General features: G+C 43.5%; 1 protein-coding gene across 7 annotated transcripts in view; it reads right to left on the bottom strand.

Moving 5' to 3' along the window:
• Window positions 1-19,778, bottom strand: part of CHCHD6 (coiled-coil-helix-coiled-coil-helix domain containing 6) — a 117,459-nt gene that overhangs the window by 24,765 nt on the left and 72,916 nt on the right. For 6 of the 7 annotated variants that reach the window (XR_012630208.1, XM_074878812.1, XM_074878807.1 and 3 more), the window contains one exon: window positions 12,967-13,102. Coding sequence is in view for 5 of the 7 variants with exons in the window: in XM_074878812.1 (XP_074734913.1) it covers window positions 12,967-13,102 (136 nt within the window). In the remaining 2 variants the exon portion in view is untranslated. Of the gene's footprint in view, window positions 1-8,207; window positions 8,480-12,966; window positions 13,103-19,778 lie in introns of all 7 variants that reach the window. The other variant, XR_012630207.1, reaches the window with a different exon arrangement.

Below are 19,778 nucleotides of genomic sequence, written 5' to 3'. Positions count from 1 at the left end.
AAGACTTTATAAATACGATTCTCTGCTGTACTGCCCAAAGCCCATGTGCAGACCTGCTGACACAACCGATTCCTCAACGGCCACAAGCCACAACTACTACGCCCCGCTCCCATTAAGCTTTGGAATAAGCTCCTGTCAGTCATGCCAAAGTGGACTTAATGACAGATGGACAAGGATGACCAGCAGGGACTGAAAAAGACAGTTGACAGTCACTGATCCTGTGACCAAGCTCTGACCAAGGGCTGCTAGACATAATAGCCACGCATGTCACAGCCAACGACCCCAGCGAGTACCCACCTGTGAGCTGATGTATCTCAGGCTATTCCCCTCACAGCTGTCTGTCGCACTAGTCCTTGGACACAGGAGCACCACACTGCAAAGTCTGCTCTTCCCTCATCTCAATCTCTGTCCTGCCTCAACACGCAGCAGCAAAAACACACTACAGAGGAACTGACAACCGCCTGCCTGCTGCTCAGTGGAGAAGGTGCTGAGGCCAGCAAGGATCAGCAGTTGCTCTGGTCCCCAGAGCTTAAATTTCCTAAGCATGAAACATTTGACTGAACAACACAAAAAGAGGTGCAGGAAGCAAGACCACAAGCTACCTCAAATCCATGAGCTCTTTTCTTCTTCCAGGTTGCTCACACCTAATACCATATCTTTTATCTCATCCTAAAAATAAGAGAACATGCATTAAAGGATCAGGCTATTAACTTTTGAAAGCTGGGCTCTTTCTGTAGCCCTCTCTTGCAACAAGGGGTTCGCTTCCATTTCTCAAAAGCAAAGAATGCAATCAATACTTGGACATAGAAGGCATTTTCCAAAGGACAATCCCTAAAAACAAGGCTGCTCTCTTTTCTGAGTTGCTGCAGTGCCGCCCTTCTTGAGTCTCTCCAGTGAAGCTGATTATAGTGGTAAGCACAAGTCAGCCCCTCAAACATTTGGGCAAGCCAGAGTCTTCAAGTAGGAACAGGCCATTTCATGAGCAGCAGAACTGAAGTCACTTGGATTCCTCCAGATTCATGCCTCGAAGTTAAGTTCCTCCATGACCAAACTGATGTCTAATAAAGGGTGAGTCAATACCATTCCCCCCTGCACAAGCACCGCTGGGGCCCCTTCCCTCCACCTAATTGCCTGCTTTCACAAGACATACAGGAGCTTATTACTTCAGAGCCTTTGTGCCTTCTGAGGAACATCACTGCAACTCACCAGCAGGTTCAGAGCAAGCAGAGAGCGGGACAGAAACCAGGCTCACGGATGCACAACATGGTTATAGGAGTCCCGTTTTCTTAATCAGGGTAAAAGTCCAGACGCGGCTGGGGGGAGCTGTACATTCAGGGGAAGTGCTGGCACATTAAACTCAAAACAGTGTTACCCGTGACACCTGAGCAGGCTCTGCCCTGCTCTCCAGGGGCTGCTCTGTATATGGCAAAGCTCCTGACCTTCCAACATCTGTTCAGTTTTCATACAAAAGCAAGTCAGGGCCCTCTAAGGCAGTACAACATCTTTGTTGACATTTCAGTCCCTGGGAGAGCAGCTCTCCTTCGGCTTTGTGTCAGCCACCTTTGGCTATGTCAGAAAATAGTGCATAGCCTGTTCTCTCAAGCAAAGCCGTTTGCCTGTGCAAAGGTTCCCAGCAAACAGACAGGAGATGGCAGCTGGAGAAAGGAGACCTGGGATCACTGCACACAATCTCACCTTTTATTATTTATCCACATTTACTGAACGCTGCCTGGCTCTAATCCATCAGTGCGAGTAACCTGCTAATACACATACACGATTGGAGAGACTTTCCTGCATTTTATGGGGCTCTAGTGCAGCAAATGTCAAGGCTCAGCAAAACAAGAAGGCACTAGGAACTGTCCCATGCAGCCTGGGATCTCTCTTGCTCATCTCCCAACCAGCATATGGAATCACGGAACACACGTCAAATCATACATTAGATACTGCACTAACCAAGGAACCTGAGAGCATTCGAGTTCAGGCCACACCGTTGTGAGCACACAACACCCCCATCAGCACAAGCCAGAACAAAGTATGACTTTCACATTTAATAGTTTCCAAAATGCTTGTTGTTCTTGAACAAAGCGGCACCCCATGTGCCTCAAGATGTTTGCTAAAGGCTGGAAAGAGGGGAATTCATCAGAACATTAGACCCTGTTTATCCTCAGCAATGAACCTGCTTCTGCTCCAGAGAGGTCAAACTGGAGTCTGTACAGATGCTTTAAGGCTGGCTTTTGCAGAACAATAAGGTGGCCACTGGTGCAGTACAAGCTCTGCACAAACATTTCTCTCGTGCACTCCAGCCCTATCACAGTGCCTTCATCACGTCAGCCCAAGGTACGCACAGCTGGGAAGAAACCTACCTGGATCACAGCATCCAATACATTTTTCAATGGCTGTCTACTTCTAGAAGACCTTAGAAGCCTTCCTGAGCCTCAGGATACTCCTGAACACACTTTGGCTTGGTACTAAAAGACAAAATATAACTTTGATGTACCACAGGAAGTTAAACACTACTGCCAACATCCTAGGGCACAGAAATATTATGGAGCTTGTTAAATGATGATAATAGTAAGTAGGCCACCTTCAGCACTACTAAAGACAAACGCATTTAACTCCTCCTGTTGATAGGGCTTGAGGGAATCTCTTGTGTTCCAACTCAGCAATTGGTGTACACCTGAATCCATGACAAGACACAGTAGTCATGTGTCAGAGAGCCCAGAGGGTCATTAGAAGTACCCATATAATTTACTGACATACTGTGTTTAGCTGCAGCCAGTGCCTCAAAAGACGTCTATGTTTTCTCCCTTCTTCTGCCCATGAAAAGGAATCAGCAGAAGTGCTCAAACATGGAATTAAGATGGCATTGAGATGGGACAAACAAACAGTAATTCTGTCTCCTTTCAAATTCCTTTGGAGAGATCAGCAAGTCTCCATGTCATATCTATAACCAGAAATTCTCTTATTCTGTCAAAGAACTTCTTTCATACAGTTATCAAGTACATAATTGAAACAGAGTATATTATTGCCCTGCTGCCTCATCCAGAAGATAAAAACCTCAATTCTTTGACGTATAGAAACTTTCTGATTTTTTTATCTTATGCAAATATACTCCTCTAAATTACACAGTTCTTCCTGAAGTTTGTACCACAAATATGTGTTTACTTATACTTTTCTTCTGAACCTCTCCCTAGTGCTGACACATGCAGATAATCACTTTGCCAACTATAGTTTCAACCCTTGATCCAAAGGCTTACAGTCCTATCAGCAAAGAGACTCTCGTAGAAGAGTGTCGTTTAAAGAGCAGCAGTGCAGGGACCCATCATGTAGCTGGGCACTGCTTATCTGATCCCCTAACAGGCAGCCACACAGAACCCACAGATCAGTTAAGTCCAGTATCATTCACCTATTTCCACGATAGTCAAGAGATGGCTACATAGAACAACCTCAAGAACGGAAAGAAGGTGCTTGTCGTTAATATAACATCTAAAGAACAACGGTGTGTCCTAGACAGAAACTTGACTGCTTAAGTAACTGGGTTGAAGAACTGCACTGTACTAAAGAAGAGAATAAACTCAGAAGAGTTGCAAGTCACAAGCAGGAAACATTCAGAATATAAGACAAATATAAAAGCTTTATAGCAGTCCAGTCTGAATGAAAGGGGAAAAAATGCTGCAGCTGCTATCATCTCACAATTTTTTAAGCTTCCTTTTTGTTGTCTGATTTCCTGAGGATATATATTGTGAATGAAACTTCAAAGAAGCAGAAAGGAGATGTGAAGATCCAGGGGTGTGTACAGGTGCAAGTAACTGTACTAGGAAGGTACCATCTCAGACCTGGCAGAGGCTTGTGTGACCTGGGTAAATGGGTGCTCCCTTCAGCTTTTAAGACAGTGTCCACAGCATATCAATCACCAGAACGCTCAAAATCACCCTCACTGGCAAAGAGGAATCAGGGAATAAGTAAATGAAGAAAAACATTCTCTATTTCCATAGGAAACACTTAGATCAGGGCAGGATTGAAGCACACACTCCACAGAGAGGAAGCTGGAATGATCACTCTGAGCACTTCGACCTGTTCAGGAGTTAAAAAAAAATAAATCCCATGATCTTCTTTCATCAATGTTAAATTCATTTTGAGAAGGGAACTAGGTACCTGCAAAGACACAAAAATGCTGCAGATGTAGTGGTACTGTTCAGAACTCCCAGTCCCGCAATAAAAGAACAGTGTAATAATGCTTTACTAATAGACGGAACCAAGTAACCCTTAGCTTTCTGTTACACAGCTCTGTGAAGTAACCCAACAGATGAGCTGCTCAGAAAAATAAACCCAGTCCTTGTGGGCAGCAAACATGGACTGATAAACTGAGTGGGAGAGAATGCCGAGGCAGATGGGTAGAGGTAATCGGAAATGACAGAAAGATAAGCAGGCAGAGGGCAAGCAGAGAGCTTGAAGGACAGAAGCAGAAGAGTTGAGATTTTACAGCATACAGATATTTGAAAAGTTAAATCAACAGCTTTCCAATAGCATTATTTTAAAACTCATTCCCCCTAATATATGCAGGGAACCAGCTGCTTGCAAAATGACCTTTAAACCCTACCTACCATACCTTATTAGACTAATTCAGAGCTGGAGCTTGGCTGGTCCTGAAATCCATTTATACAGGACAAACAGGCATTCAGCAGGGACAAAGAGCGAACACACTGTCAAAATAATTTTGTCTGCGTTTCTGGATGCACACTCAGGCTTAACACAGAGCAGCATGCTTCTCCAACTCCAGAAAAAAGAAGATACATGAGACGTTGAAGCACCATCCTAACTCAAGGCTTCACTACCTGCTTCCCTCACATTATAAAAGGTAACAAACTCTAATTGTAACAAGCGTTGGCTTTCTGGACAGCTTCTCTGAATGCAGAGGTCTTTTAAGAGCCTTCCACCAACTCTTAAAGGCCCCAACAAAGGCCTCTAACCAAAAAAAGGTGTTAGAACCAAAAGAAAGTTTCTTGCCAACAGATGAACGTAGCAGTAGCAGAGCTAACTAACACTATATTCAGATCACTGTAACACAGTCTTCAACATGTCTTGTTCCTATACTTGAAGCACTGGTGTCCAGAAAGGTTACTTAAACTGGCTTGGGAAGGTCTAGATAGGACTAACAGCTTTAAATTGCTTTGGAAAATCCCAAGTGTACTAAGAAGTATCTCCAGACAAGGAGGCCTGTTGGGCAGACAAACAGTGTCACAAGGGATGAAAACCACAAACAATTAATGCAGGCACAATGCAGAAAGAAACCTCACCACAAAGTTTAGATTTTGTAACAGACAAATGCTCCACAGCCTTGGACAGGGGGGCTCTGTGGAGAGAACAAACACTAGCAAGCAGCACCAGGACAACTTCTGCAAGCCTTCTCCTCCAACACACCACAGCCCTGACAAGAAAAGGATTGTCTTCCTACTAAAAGGAGGGCTCGTCCATTGTTCATTAGCTTCCCAAGTTCTCTTTGGCACTGCAAAGAAAGGCTAGTTAGAGCAATCTCGCTTGCTTGGTAGCACCTCCTCGGCTGGCCTGGGACCAGCGCCACCAGAATAACCCCCGTACATGCTATCTACACAGACGCATTCAGCTGAGTGGTGAGGGCTTTAAATCCTATCAGTCCTCAAGGTATTCAATCCCAAGACCTGCTAACAAAAATAGCTAATGGATGGTGTGTGGAAACTGCAAACTGCATGGAGCAGGAAACCATCCTGCACAGACTACAACCAACACGGAGCATAACAAATCTTTGGTTTCCCCAGTTTGTCATGAAGACTTTGGCACCACTGATATAATTTCCCAAGTTATAGCCAAGTTGTCAGAGAATGGATCTAACATTAGCACCGAAGTTATGGAAGTCAGGGCTATTTTGGAACTTCTTGGGAGTCTGAAGGCATTTGACCACTGACCTTGTGCTTCTAACCAGCGGTTGCTACCGACAGCAATTTTTGTGGATCTGTTTCAATCTAACTTCAGCAGCAAAACACATAGTTTAAAAATTGGAAATCAACTTCTTTCTGTCCAAGACTGCTTGGTCATCAGTCTCCCAGAATTAATCTGAGCAAGAATTTCCACTTCCAACTTGCCAACACAGTGCTACAAATCTCTTGTGAAAAAATCTGGCATTAAAACCAGCATGATGTATCACAACACACTCTCACCCCCAAGCAACTGTTTCCCATACTAGATAAGCCCGACTGATTACAGGCTACAGTTCTCAGGAAAACGCTGCCTAACACACCATACAGAGAGCACAGAAGTAGAGAAACCTGTTAGATGCAGTAGATCCATGTAGGTCCCATTAATTTAAGCCAAAAGAGAAACACTTTTTTTGAAGAGTGAGAGAAAAAACAATACATCAGAGAAACACATTCCTGTCCTTATAGTGCTTGGCCCTACTTTGCTTGAAATTTTGATATACAACTTCAAATGAGCTTTTTCAGATTCACCCACTCAAAGACATCACAGCATCAAGTCAGCTATGACTTCTCATTCCTGACTGGCCAGCTCTTACAGTGGTTTTACTATAGAAAAATTTTTAGGCTGCTTTTAAACAGGTCCAGGCAAGAACTGTAGAATAGACCACATTTTAGAAATAACATAATACCAAACAGTTCAACTTCAGAAATTGTAATGGTCTTCTGATTTCTTTCCCTTTTTTAACAAAGTTTCTTTTAAAACCATTTGTGAAACACACGTATTTTGATTAACTTTACCTGTAAGTATATCTAAGATCAGAACCATCAAAGCGAGAAATTAGACCCAAAGGCAATTCCTTCCTCACTGTAACAATGTCAAAACAAACAAACAAAAACCAGAAAACCAAAAATAAATGCACACGGACTGTGCATTGAACAACAGATTGTTTTTGAGAAGAGAAATTGGGTCAGAAGTCCTCCTTCCAGACCAAGCAACGGATACAAGAACTTGAGAGGAAAAGATGATGCAGGGTATGGACTAAGTCTCTCTGGAAGATGAGCCTTGAAGCACAGCCAAGTGAGCAGAAAAGTTCTAAGTTTATTTATGCTCTTGTTTTCTTCAAAAATTACAAACTCCAGGAGGTGCCACATTAGGGCTTTATGTGGACTGCAAAGAGCAGACAGAGAAAGGTACTTGTTCATGCGGGTTAGTAAGTGCTGACGATACGCCAGGCTGTGGGGAACATCAGGGCTTCGTGAAGTGCTGAGACACAGAGCAAATAAAGAACTTATGCCTCCAGTTTCGTAAATACTGGGTACAGGCAACAGCCATTTCCATTTTAAGTAGGCCAGCATTTTATTCTGGGACATGCCTCATATATTAGATGGCAGTTTATGTCCTTTCAGGCAGCTCTATATTTTTAGTTTATCCACTGATGAACTCTTGAGGATATGAAGCGTTGTGTATAGATGCAAGACTCACCAGAACCAAGAACTGCTGCCTTAAGAATCAAAACAGTAACTGTTTCAATCCTTTATGATTAGAAGCAAAATATGGATCCTTTTCACCTTTGCAAATAACAGGTCAGGGTATGCTTGGGTACAGTTAATCCACTGCTGCTCTCCTCTGTATTTACGACTAAACAAACAGCAGCTGCCTGCAGCTTGTGGCCTCTCCACTGACTCCCTTGTGGGGGCCATTTATTGAGTCATAAACTCCTCCAATAGTGTTATCACTACAGCATTTGCACAAATAAAGGTTGGAAGAGAGAAGGATTAAAAAAGAGAATTGATTTTACAGAGAAGGCAAGAAAAATGCTCTACAGATCTGTTTGCTTTGAGCAAGGACTGACTGACGAAAGGCAGGGCAAGCATATACCTGGCTGGGCATACCATCCTCCAGATAGGAAACACACAGATTTATCTGAAACTACAAAGCTGAATTTCAGAAAGCTCAAACAACCCTAAAGCCTTCCAAGTTAGATATATTGCATTTCAAGTAGCACACCATGTGATATATTAATATCTCCTTGATGAGACTTCAACAGCTAAGATCTACCTCTGCAGAATCCTGGAGGAGGAGAAATCCTGGGACCTTACTACACCTGTCCGAAGCTTTCTTCCCCCAGCCACACACTCTAACTGCTACTCTCTACTCCAATAAGTACACAAACAATCTATGAAGCATTTTGCAATCCATCAGAATGGAAACAATTTTTTAACAAGAGCCTAATGATCCAGGATGATCAGAGCCACCTGCAGCGCAGCCCATGGCGTCCAATGCATCCCAAAGCTGTTTCTCTTAAGCGAAGTGGCTCAGGTTGCAGAAATGACAGCTCCCAGCAGGCCACGCTTCAGCAGGATCCCAACGGCTTGAGCAAAACTGCTCCATCGGGCCGGGACACTGCACGACTACCTGTGGCACCTTCTCAGCAATCCAGGTCGCTGCCCACATGTGAGAGAAACTTCCAGCAGAGTTGCAATGCTTTGCTGTGCGCCAAATGGGAGCTGGGCTTTCACAGGGATCCCTGGGAAAAGTAGGCACAGTAAATTGAGCACATTCCTTTTTGTTACAGTCAAGGGCAAAGGAGAATGCAGTCAACTCAAGGTTATGTTAAAAGTCTACCTCCACGGGAATCCAGTCAATCAGTGTTTTGCAAGGGCTTGTTTGCATAGCAGAGTGACTCACAGTAAACGAGTGTGAATTCTCCCTGCACTTCCATTACAAACCCAGAATGTTCATAAACAGAGAAGTTGCTGTACCATAAACTCACTCACCAGTTTATTGCACTGTAATTTCCTTATGTAGACAAGCCCTAAAGCCTTCATAGATGTAGCTTTACCTTTGTCTGCTATGAATAGCAGACTCGTGAGAAGCTGGACGCAGAATAGGGAGAAAGAGCACAGAATTATGAATGGCTCCTAGCTCAATGTATACAGCTCCTACTGACAAGGGAATACACGTGTCTGAGTATGCAGCTCTTTATAGCTTGGTTTGGCCAGGAGCTAGAGCGCAAGAATTTCACCTTGGTCCTTCTGTGAAAGACAGGCACCTAGAGACTGTAAGAAAACACTTGGAAAGAAAGGGATACATGCTTTTCACTAACAGACATTTTTTTTGCACACAGTCACATGAAGGAGGTTCTGTTTGAAATCTCAAATCACGTTAATACATGGTCACCAGAGGCTGCATTTTTCAAGTGGCAGCTGGTCGGAGATTCCCTGGTATAACCACCAATTACGTAACAAATTAACCAACTAAAATTTGATGGAAATTCAGATTTGCGTACTGATGTGAACAGGATGTAAAGGAAGCAAAATGGGTCACAAATATTCTGAAAAGCTTGCATGAGTGCCTATTTGCAGGGGGAGGGAAGCAATTCACTAATAGGACTCAGACTTTTAAAAAAAATCATTTGTTTTTCCCTTCCATCTGGACTCAAAGTAAGAAATTACACAGATTTCCACTGCCCACTCTCCTTTTCCTTCCACACCCTCTTCTCATTGGCACGAGATAAAACCTTGGGGAAACAGCAGCAGCAATTTTCAATTCTCATTATCTAACAGCAGCAGTAGCTCTTGGTGAAACTTGCGGTCAATAAACTACAGGCAATTTTAAAAGACACAATGGGAACTGCCCCTCCCACAGCTGTCCCATTATCCCAGCTTTTATTAGATTTAAAGCCAGCAATTCTTATGCTGTAGCTGAAGTTCGGCAGAGCCATGAAAACAGACCACCAGAAAAGATAAAACATTCCCAAATTAAACAGGAGACATTACAGTAGTGTACTCAAAAGTCAGAGAGCTTCCACGTAAGCAAAGCACAGGATGCAACGAGCAACCCAGAGCCAAAGCGGGCTGACGCCACGGCAGTGAGCTGTTGGCCACGCTACCAAAACTTCACGTTCAGGATGGTATAAATGGCAAAGTTAGTGAGCAGGTTAGGCAGGGCAAGTTGAAAGCACGCTAGCTACAAAGGCAGACGATCAGAGCAGGATCCTGCTCCCATCACTCCATGAACATCCCACTACGGGCGTGAACTTTGGTGTTCATGGCCTGGATGGGCCTCCCAAGCAGCAGAGAGAAATACTCATTGTGGGTGGCACTTCAGCCGACCTGCTTCAGATGACTGCTTTAGGATCAGGTGCAACATGCTCTAGCAGTGCCTATTTCTCTCCCTTGCCTACAAAAGAAGCCCTGATGGCCAGAAAACATACAAAACAGGTAACGTCAGTTATATCCCTACCACGCACTACAATAAAGCAACCTGTTCCAGTAAGAGGGCCCACACAGGAAATGAGTAGAAAATAAATTTCAAAACTCATTAAATGATTGCCTGATATATTTGTCCGTGGGGCAGAAGTAACCGGGGGTGCATCTGAGCTCCTGGCTCAGAGATGTGCACAGCAATAGGCAAAGGGAAATGGGTGCCCAAAGGAACAGTCTCAAACCAACACAGTAAGGCAGAAGATGCAAAGAATTATTCTCATCCACTGTAAGCTGTAATTTTCAGTCTAGAAATCTAGAGCTTGCTTTCTCTGAGTCTAATGTATACCATGCCCTGGAGACATTTTTACCAGCCATCAAAAGGAACTTGCAGAGAACCAGATGCTTCATTAAAGAATATTCACCAAGCCTTATAAAATCTTTAGTAAAAAGCAGAACAACAAATCACCAGCATGCAAGTGAGCTGAAGTCACACATCCAGCTTTGATTACAACCTCCTGTACTGGAAAACAAATTGTGTTTAAAAAATAAAGGAAAAAACACCCAAGAAATGAAGAGATTCTGGCCTCTCTTTCCCACATTCCTCCAACCTGCATTTCCTGAATGAGGAATGCGTGAGACAAAGCCATTTGGTAGAAGATGCTAATTTAAACTTAAAGAAAAATAACAGCTTAAGAGGGGAAGGGAGGAGGAAGTTTTAATCCTTCATGAAAAAACACAACAGCTTGTGATCGCTACATATATCTCAGGAGTCAGAGGACTCAGTAAGAGCAGTGAGGCAAACTGTCAGGGCTTGAGCTGTCCTGGGACAAAGGAAACTACAGATGTACTGCCTTACACAAGTTTTATTTGCATTTGTAGTTGCAGAACCCTCTAGCACCTATGTCTAGCTGCAAGGTTTAGTTATCTATTCCTTAGTCTCTCTCGCCCCTTCTTAAAACATAGCAAGGAGATTCTCTGCCATATTGTCATCATTCACAGCAAATTCATGTCCTATGAACTGCTCCTTCCAGGAAGTTTATATAACAGCGGGGAAAAAAATTCTGAAGTTGACTGAATACTCTGGGAACCAAAACGACCCCCAGTTTCTGGTTTATAAAGAAAACCTACCAAAAAAATCCACCACCCAAATCCGAAAAAGGTCCAAGTTAATAGGATCTTTCACTGCCCTCTGCTGTTACCAGTCATTTAGCTTCCAATTTCCTCCTTAACAATGTCGGGCTGGGGCTCAGGGCTGGCAGCATCCCAGACCCTTCCTCAGGCGGGTTGGAGCCGCAGCTTGCAAATATGCTGAAGTTTAATGCAATCTGTCTTCTTTGGTAATCACATTCCGCCCGCACCGCATGCAATAAAGATGTATTGGTAAATGCATTTGCTAAAGATATACTCCACTGAAAAGGCTACAAGTCTGATTTACAGGAGGCAAGGAGGAAGCATCAGGTAACGGAGGCTGGCAATAGATGCGCCAATGTTCTGAGCGCAGCAACAGAGGGCATGGATTGTGCAGCGGCAACACAGGCACCGCTTTACTTTAAAGCTGACAAAGAAAAAGAAACCACATGTTTTGGGAGCTGGGGACTTTAAAGATATCAGAGAAAAGCCCTTTTCCTGGCAGCTTTAACCTTGCTGATTTGCAGACATACAAAGACCTTCTTTGTAAACAGGAAGGAAAAAAATTCCACTAGGACTAGCAACAACATTTGGTCTAATATATCCTGACAATTTTCCCATCTCCTTCTGTCGGGCTTCTTCTGGGAGCCGGCTGGCAGATTGTTTCATGTTATACTTAAATCAGGCATACAGCTTCCCCTCACAATGCTAATGCGACAGAGAAAGACTGCTTCTATGAAATCTCCACCTCTCCCCCACCCTTTGCATTAGTAATCCCATGAGAGGAGTCTCAGTTTTCTAAGGCTCCATCCTTTTCTCCACATCCACCTCCCTATAGTCTCAGCACCTTTTGGAGAATTTTCTACCACCAGCACCCCCAAAGAAAAAGCCTGCCCTTGAGGGACCTGGCCCACTGAATTCTCACATGGGGAACAGCATTCTTCACACTCCAGACACCCCAAGCAGCAGTTTATGTCCTACCACTCGCTTTTCTCAAAACCATATCCTAGTTGTAATTTCCAAATACTTCATTTTTCTTTTCTCCTTCCCTTGTTTCAATAGTCAGAAATTCTTCCAAGGTACTGAGCAGTCACTGTTCTGAAGCATCAACAGAAGGTACTAGGGCTCTGCACCTCTGAAAGAAGAGCCATCAGGCTTGCTGGCCCCATGCACAAGACGAACAGCTTTTAGGAGTGTGCAGTTTTCTTAAGAGGCAGCAGCTCTGCCCAATAAAGCAGCTTTCCTCATGCAGCAACAAAAGGAAAGACCACCTCCAACTGTGAAGTCCCGTAACGGGAGGATGTTTAGAGCCCACTCAAAATGATGCCGACCCTGGCAAAATGGATTTGCCTACCATTTGCAGTATACAGCGTCCAAGAGGTAAAACTTGGGAAAATCGTTGTGACTGACTTTGAAACCTGGGAGCATCGGTGCTACTGTTTTGGTGGCAGCTCAGTACAACAGGACCCACTGATGGGAGTGAAGTTGGGACACACCATAGTGTGACTGGAAAATGCGGAATGAACGGAGCAAAATGGATCCCAAGGAAAATTTGTCTCCTATGAAGATTGCAATTTGACTAACAGATACCACAGCTCTCAGAAACACTTCCCAGAAGAAAACACCATGCAAAACAAGACAGCAAAGCCAGCAAGTACAACAAGGAAGCTTTTGTTACCTTCTGAGCTGCACTAACGCAGCGCTGATACTCCTTAGCCAGCTCTGAGCATTTGAGCACTTCACGTTTGTTTTCTTGGTAGCACTTCAGAATTTCAGACTGCAGGCTTGCACAGACAGGATCAGTGTTCCTCCTCCTGCAGGGAAAACAAGCACAGAAAGATGTGTGAAGAGGAGTTTTCACCCACTTACTACCACTTTACCAGTGACACACATACTAATCTTGTGTTGGAGTCATGTAGTCCTAATAGAGAAACTGGTGGGAGCAGCAATCACCAAAGTGGGTCAAATGACCAACAGTGTCTTTCAGCTGAAAAATCCAGGGTACTTAGCAGAAAGAAGGAACACGTTCTTTCTAGGTTGGTGTGGAAGGCTGTTTTACCCTTAGATAAAACATCATCTCTCCTCTGCAGTCAGGAGAATAAAAAAAAAAAAAAAAAAAAATCAATTCCAGTAGGTTCAATGATTTCCCCAACTCACATTGGAAATCTTTGGCAGAACTCAGGAATCCTGGCTGGGCCTGCGCTAGATCTGTAACAGTCTAACAAGGAACTGAATAGACTTGTTGAATAAGCTGCCTCAATCTATTGAATTCTCATCTGTTTAAACACGTTAAAAAATCCAACATGGTTGGAAGCACTGCAATGCTCCTAGTGACTAGAAAAAATGGAATAATAGCAAGACCAGATATCTGTTTCTTTGTATTTCTGAAGCAATTAGCACTCATACCCCGTAAATGGCATTGACAGCTACCCAAGAACAATTAGGGATGATGTTCTTATACTCTAATGTGCATGTGTACATATGGCACATCATCAGCAACAGTACCAATAAAGGGGAAGGTCGTTGTAAAACAATACCAGCAACAATGGCACACACACAGTAACGACAGTGTCATCAGCTGCACAGACAGGCAGACACAAATTGCAGGAATTTGCAGCACAATTGCCATGGTATGTTTTACCAGAGAACAAGAGAACATATGCTTAGGTGTAGCAATCCTCAGATGCCGCCTCCTAAACCATAAATCCATTTAATTCCTTGAGTTTTCTGCCCCGATATGCTTAGAGAGATTTGTGCCCCAATACCAAGGCACCTCTTCCTTCCAAAGCACTTGATGCCACAGGCAGGCATTAGTGCCACGCTATGATGTGTTCATTTCCACAGTAACAACAACAGGCACTCAATCAGCAACAGGGCTTCATAGCGAGGCAGAGAGAAAACATGACCTGTTCCTGGGCATGTGTCATTCTCTCAGGTGGAACAGATGTCTAAGTGTCCGGGTTTCATAAAAACCAAGATCTTCTAAAAGCTTTTGGAGAGCTCAGATATGAGTTTCCCCATCATGCTCAGTTTTGTAAGGTGCTCAGGAAGGCAAATGGAAGGGCCAAAAGAAGAAAAAAAAAAAAATCTGTCCTTTCCATATCAGCAACCTCGATGCTCCCTCAAAATAGTTTGGCTGAGACATACTCCAAATGATACTTCTTCAGCCCTCAGTCTTACTGCCAACATGCATGGACAGACTAAGAATTTATCAGTAAGAGTATGACAGCCACACTCTATAATGCTGAGGTTTGGCTCAGAAACCACCAAACATACTATACAGACTTCTTTTTCTACCTCTTCACTAATCTTACAGCTTTTAGAAGAAACTTATTCCATGTATGGTCCCTAGAGGCTAGTGTGCATTTCTAATTTCTATGTTCTATAGCAAATCATGTTTAAAGCCCCTAAAAATCCATATTCTAAAAAGTCTTCAAATTTTGGAATAGAAAAGAACCCAGGGAGAGCTTCAGAAATTCATAACATTGGCATTTTGCTTTGTCACTAACTTTAATATCACTCTAATCAAATCAATGAGACTGTGGAAATGATACCAAACAATACCAGGTCAGGAAATACCACCAAATCCCTCAATTCATTGAAAAAGTTAAGACTTTTAAAATCAGGGGTTTTTTTAAACTCACCCATGTTAAACTGAAGGGCACTTTGTAATTTTCATGCAGAGAGCTGGAAAGGCAAAAAGGTACAGCGTGCCATGGAACAGTCGGTATTCATCTGAACTGAACAATACAGCACAAACATCTCAGAAATATTTAGAAGAATGCTTGAGATTGCCATTGTTGGCACGGGAAGCTATAGGAGTTGTGCTTTTTTGTGTGTCTGCTCCTTCACTGTCTCTCCCACAGCATCAGTCTTCATTGCCTAGAGTAAACGTAAAGCTAGGACCCATCCGTGGGCTCAGACAGTAGTGCAAAGTCTGTGGCCCTCGTCTTTAGGAGACCCCTCGGTGCTCAGCCCACGGTGCAGAGGGCTATTAAAAGCCACAGCATGTTGAGTGAGAAGCCACAGAGGGAGTGTTGGTGCCTAAAGCCAACCAGAGGCAAGGATCAATCAGCACAGAATGGTACGCATTGCCCAGCGAGTACCTAAATCAGCCACTTTCCACAACACAGAGAGGATTTACTTGGTACCAGGTACCCAGAATCACAGAGAGAATATTCTCCTTTATTTCTTCAAATTAAAATCTCAAACTGTGGTTACATATCAATTGCACCAGCTTCTCAAAACAGATTTGGAGACACTAATCAACATAACGTAAAGTTGGTTAAGGTACTTATCAATACCAACTACGCAAACCAATAGATTAGTGCATTCACAAGTGAACTGGAAATTCAACAGAACCAGTTAAATCCCACTGAGAATGACATTTCACTTTGGAGCGGGAAGCTAGTGCTGCTCAGGAGGTAACTGTCACTGTGCCCCACCACGTGGTGTCATCTATGAACCAAAGGGACAAGAAGTAAATGTGAGCTCACCATGAGGAAGCAGATCCTGCCGAGTCTGGGAGTACAAGTCACCCACATCCAGCCGACGAGTTCTGGTACCCATCTGGACTGAAAGGGTGCTTGGGTGAACAATTGCTTGAGGAGCTTTCCTCCCAGCACAGCAATCACTATTCCTCTCCTATCCGACTCAAAGGGACGCCACTCTCCTGCTCACAGTGTCTCTTGACTTCAGGTTGCATCGTTTCCGCACAAGAGGGAACTACAAACCTATACACCAGCTGCACCTTACCATCACCTGGTTTTACTGGTACTTATCTGAAAGGAAAAGGAATTAAACACAAAAAAACTTGCTAGAGACCAGCAGCATCTAACTACAAAGATCTCTGTTGAGAGCAATGGCACACTGACTTCCAAAGGAGGTGGACCTTCATCAGCTATCATCCTTCAACCTCAGCCCAACTCAAGGCTGTTGGCACTAACTAACCTTTAGAAAAATTCATCTTCTGGACACTCCACTACACAGCTCTTGGTAAACGTTTCGTTGTTTGAGGGTCTTTATAATTACTTCTTAAACAACAAGGGGGAAGGAACATGGTGGAGCAGGGATGAAGTTTGAATACATAAAGAGCAGAGGACTAGGATGCTTTGACCTTTCTTCTAAAATGGGTCGCCGTTTGAAGCATAATAAGCCACCACCAAATAAGGTAGACAATTAGCCTCTGTCTAAAATAAAACGTGTTGCAATTGCTACTGCTATTATCAAAACAGACGCAAGAGGCTCATTTAGAGCAGATAGGAAAAAGGCAAGAGAGAAAGGCTGAGCTTGGAGGGGCTAGGACAATACCTGTGGACAGGGAAGTATGGGAGATGAGCTCTGACAATACCTTGGAAATAAATGCAGGGCATACAGAATATGAAAAATTAAACCAATAACACATGCTCTCATCTGTTTAAAGGAAGAGGAAGGGAGAAAAGATGACAGGTGGGAAAAAGGGAAGGATGAATCTAGAAATAAAACTCATTAGCAGTGCCTCCCCCATCATAGTGGGGAAAGAAATCTTTGCCTCACCACTGTTCAATGGGAAGGAAGGCTATGTACACATGAAATCCATTATTTCAGATCTTCCTCCCCCCCCTCACATGGAGTGATCTAAATCAGATCTTTGTCTGGAAAAGAAGGGAAAGGTTTTCTTAAAATGAAACAAAGGGCATCCTTCTTTCTGCTATCCCTTAAGGTAAGACAGAACAAGCAAGATCTTGCTGCATTTTGACACACTGAGAGTTACCAAATCCTCTCTATCACTGCGTATTCCCTTTACTTTATTTAATAAATGAAATCTCATCAACTTATCCTTCTTCTATTATCACTGCTGACATCAATCTGATAATATTGGCTTGGTGTGGAATCGTGCTATTATATGTCCTCTTGATATTTAATTTAAGAGAAACGTCTGCAGTGGGGTGAATATGTGAAGCAAGCTTTTTATTACTGGCAGCAGTAAGGACGCTGGGAGTGAATTAGACATTCATCTTAGTCAGGGCCAATCTAGTGGCTCAGAAGAGGTTTTCTTCTTAACCCTCTCCTAACTGTTCAATAGCGGCAGGTAACGGCTGCTCCAGTCAATAGCTGCGTTCATTTGTCTTGGCAAATTCATTTCTACATGGATATAAACCCCATGAAGAAGTGCTAAGCGTCTGGGAGGTTAAAGCAAGGTTCTTCGAGAATTTCCATCATAAGCTGTGCGACAGTAGGAAGAGTGCTGGTCTAAATGTCCATCGATTAATCAAGAAGCAACACAGCTTCCAAAGACAAACACAAACTTACTGCTAGAAGCGATTAAGGCAGTATCATCGGGATACAGACCCCATAGACAGAAGGTCTCAAACACAGCACAATGGCTACTAGCGAGCTGCTGCTGACAGGTTCCCTTTTTGGAAGAAGAATTACAGATTCAGTATTGGAAAGCAAGGGAAAGCTGGAAGATGTGTATGTATTTGCTAGTCCTTTCACCCAGCTGAAAAACCAGACTAGCCGAGCGGAGATCAACTTTAATGCTTTAGAACTTGGCAGCTCTTTAGACTAGTGGAAAATCAGTAACTCCACAGCGAGGACCACACCATCACTTGGCTTCACCGGGTAGAGCAGCAATTCCAGATGGAGTTAAGAGCAAGATCCTCTTTTTACCTTTTACTCTGGGAAACCATTCAAGCTGAGAAAAAACTCAAGATAGAGACTGATGGTATCTAAACCTAGATATTTCAATACCTCTGCTCAGAACATGAAAAACAAAGACATGCAAAGTCCCTCACATAAGCCAACTTTAGAGTAGCCAGCTCCAGTACACAGCTGCAGGCAGCAACCTCAACGGGGCTGCAAAATCCAACAGCTGGATTAGCTGCTTTCTGCTGCGTTATTGGACTAAGACCAGTGTCTGAGCTAACTTGAGCAAACCGCATTAGTCACCACTGCCATTACAGGGCAGGCAGCCTCAGAGGTCAGCAACGAGGTGCACGGGCAGCACTGCGAGCAAAACCCAGAGCACACAGCAGCAGTTTCTGTGCATCAGGAAGGAGAGATGGGTCATACAGTTGGTTAGCATGTTTATGCACCCAGGGTACAATACACGCATTTCAGACTAAGCTCAGCGATGCTTTGGTCACATAAATATGGTGTGCTGCCATGCTGTACTGTACATATATAAAACCGGTAAGTGGTGAACTGACCTGTAAAACTGCACTCTCCCTTGGGTAGCAGTTGGCTCTGATGGCTTCTCTTTAACATGTCAGAAAAATAACTCCAGACAGATGCAATACACAGCACACAGAAAGGTTCCATCCTCTCTCATTATTGCATCCTTGACATTTACAGCAGAAAATTAAACACAATTGAAGCATTTCATTCACTTATAAAAAACTCATCAGCACAGAACAAACAGCCAGGAAAGCTAACTTTCAGCATAGGCTGCAGGATGCTGCACTATCACAAAGCAGACACTTTGGCCTCGCTACAACCTATGGAATTCCCTGATCCCGCACATCAGCTTGATAACGTGGCTTGAATGAAAGAAGGAAGCGTCACGTTGCAGCTGTTTGGCAAGAAAACTAAGAGATGGAAGAAGCTTAATAGATTATCCAAACGTCTACTAAAAATTCAGTAATATTTAAGCTACATAACCTAGCACAGCGTAAACAAACTGCATGCCTCATGAGGATAAACTAATGTGATCAGGAAGGAAATATTTCTGATCAGCCTCGTGTATTCAAAACACTGCTCATCAGGCTTTGCCACCGATCTGGATGCAATACAAGGCTTGTAGAAGTAGCATATTGTGTAGAGCAAGAGGAGACAGACTGAAAAAGGTGAAATCTCATGACAATTTTCACGAGAATAGGGGTGCTACCTCCAAATTTCAGCTGAAGCAGCTGTATTCCTGTCTTTCTAAACCCTTCCCATATGCCTTGTCACACTGTCTGCAGCACACCACTGCACAGCTGCAGTATTTCCCCTCTCTCTCTTCCCCCTGACAGCTGCATTTCAATAATAGGTCACCTGATTCTCTTTTTCCCTACCTTGTCCATGGAAGTGCCTAATGAATGCATATTTATAAACTACTATGAGTTCCTGGGTGACTCTGTGATCCTACAAAATTTGTCACTAGTACTTCCCAACCTCCATTCCTGTTTTGACAGCTTGTTTAAGGCTGCCATACAATTCCCCCCTGCAATTCGTGCACTCAGTGCACCCCTGTCCTTCCCAGGACAGCTACCTCCTTTCCTTCCGATCACAGATACGCAGGAGCTGTTCTGAAATCTTCTCCTGGGTAAGTAATTAGATTCTATCACTGAGAACAAAAGTTAACACAAATGTCCAAATCTCAAGCGTCAGCAACTTGTTGTGTCACTGTACTGCATTCAGTGAAAACAGCCTAACCCATTTTCTTCACCAAACAAAACCGCCCCAAATCTCAAACTCTAAAACATACAGATTGAAGCAGAAAATAACTAAAATTTAAAAGTTTTTTGT

Source organism: Strix uralensis, chromosome 10, assembly GCF_047716275.1.
Source record: "Strix uralensis isolate ZFMK-TIS-50842 chromosome 10, bStrUra1, whole genome shotgun sequence".
Lineage (NCBI taxonomy): Eukaryota > Metazoa > Chordata > Aves > Strigiformes > Strigidae > Strix > Strix uralensis.
Note: the sequence above shows the minus strand (reverse complement) of the source record. Positions and strands in the feature narration are given on the sequence as shown.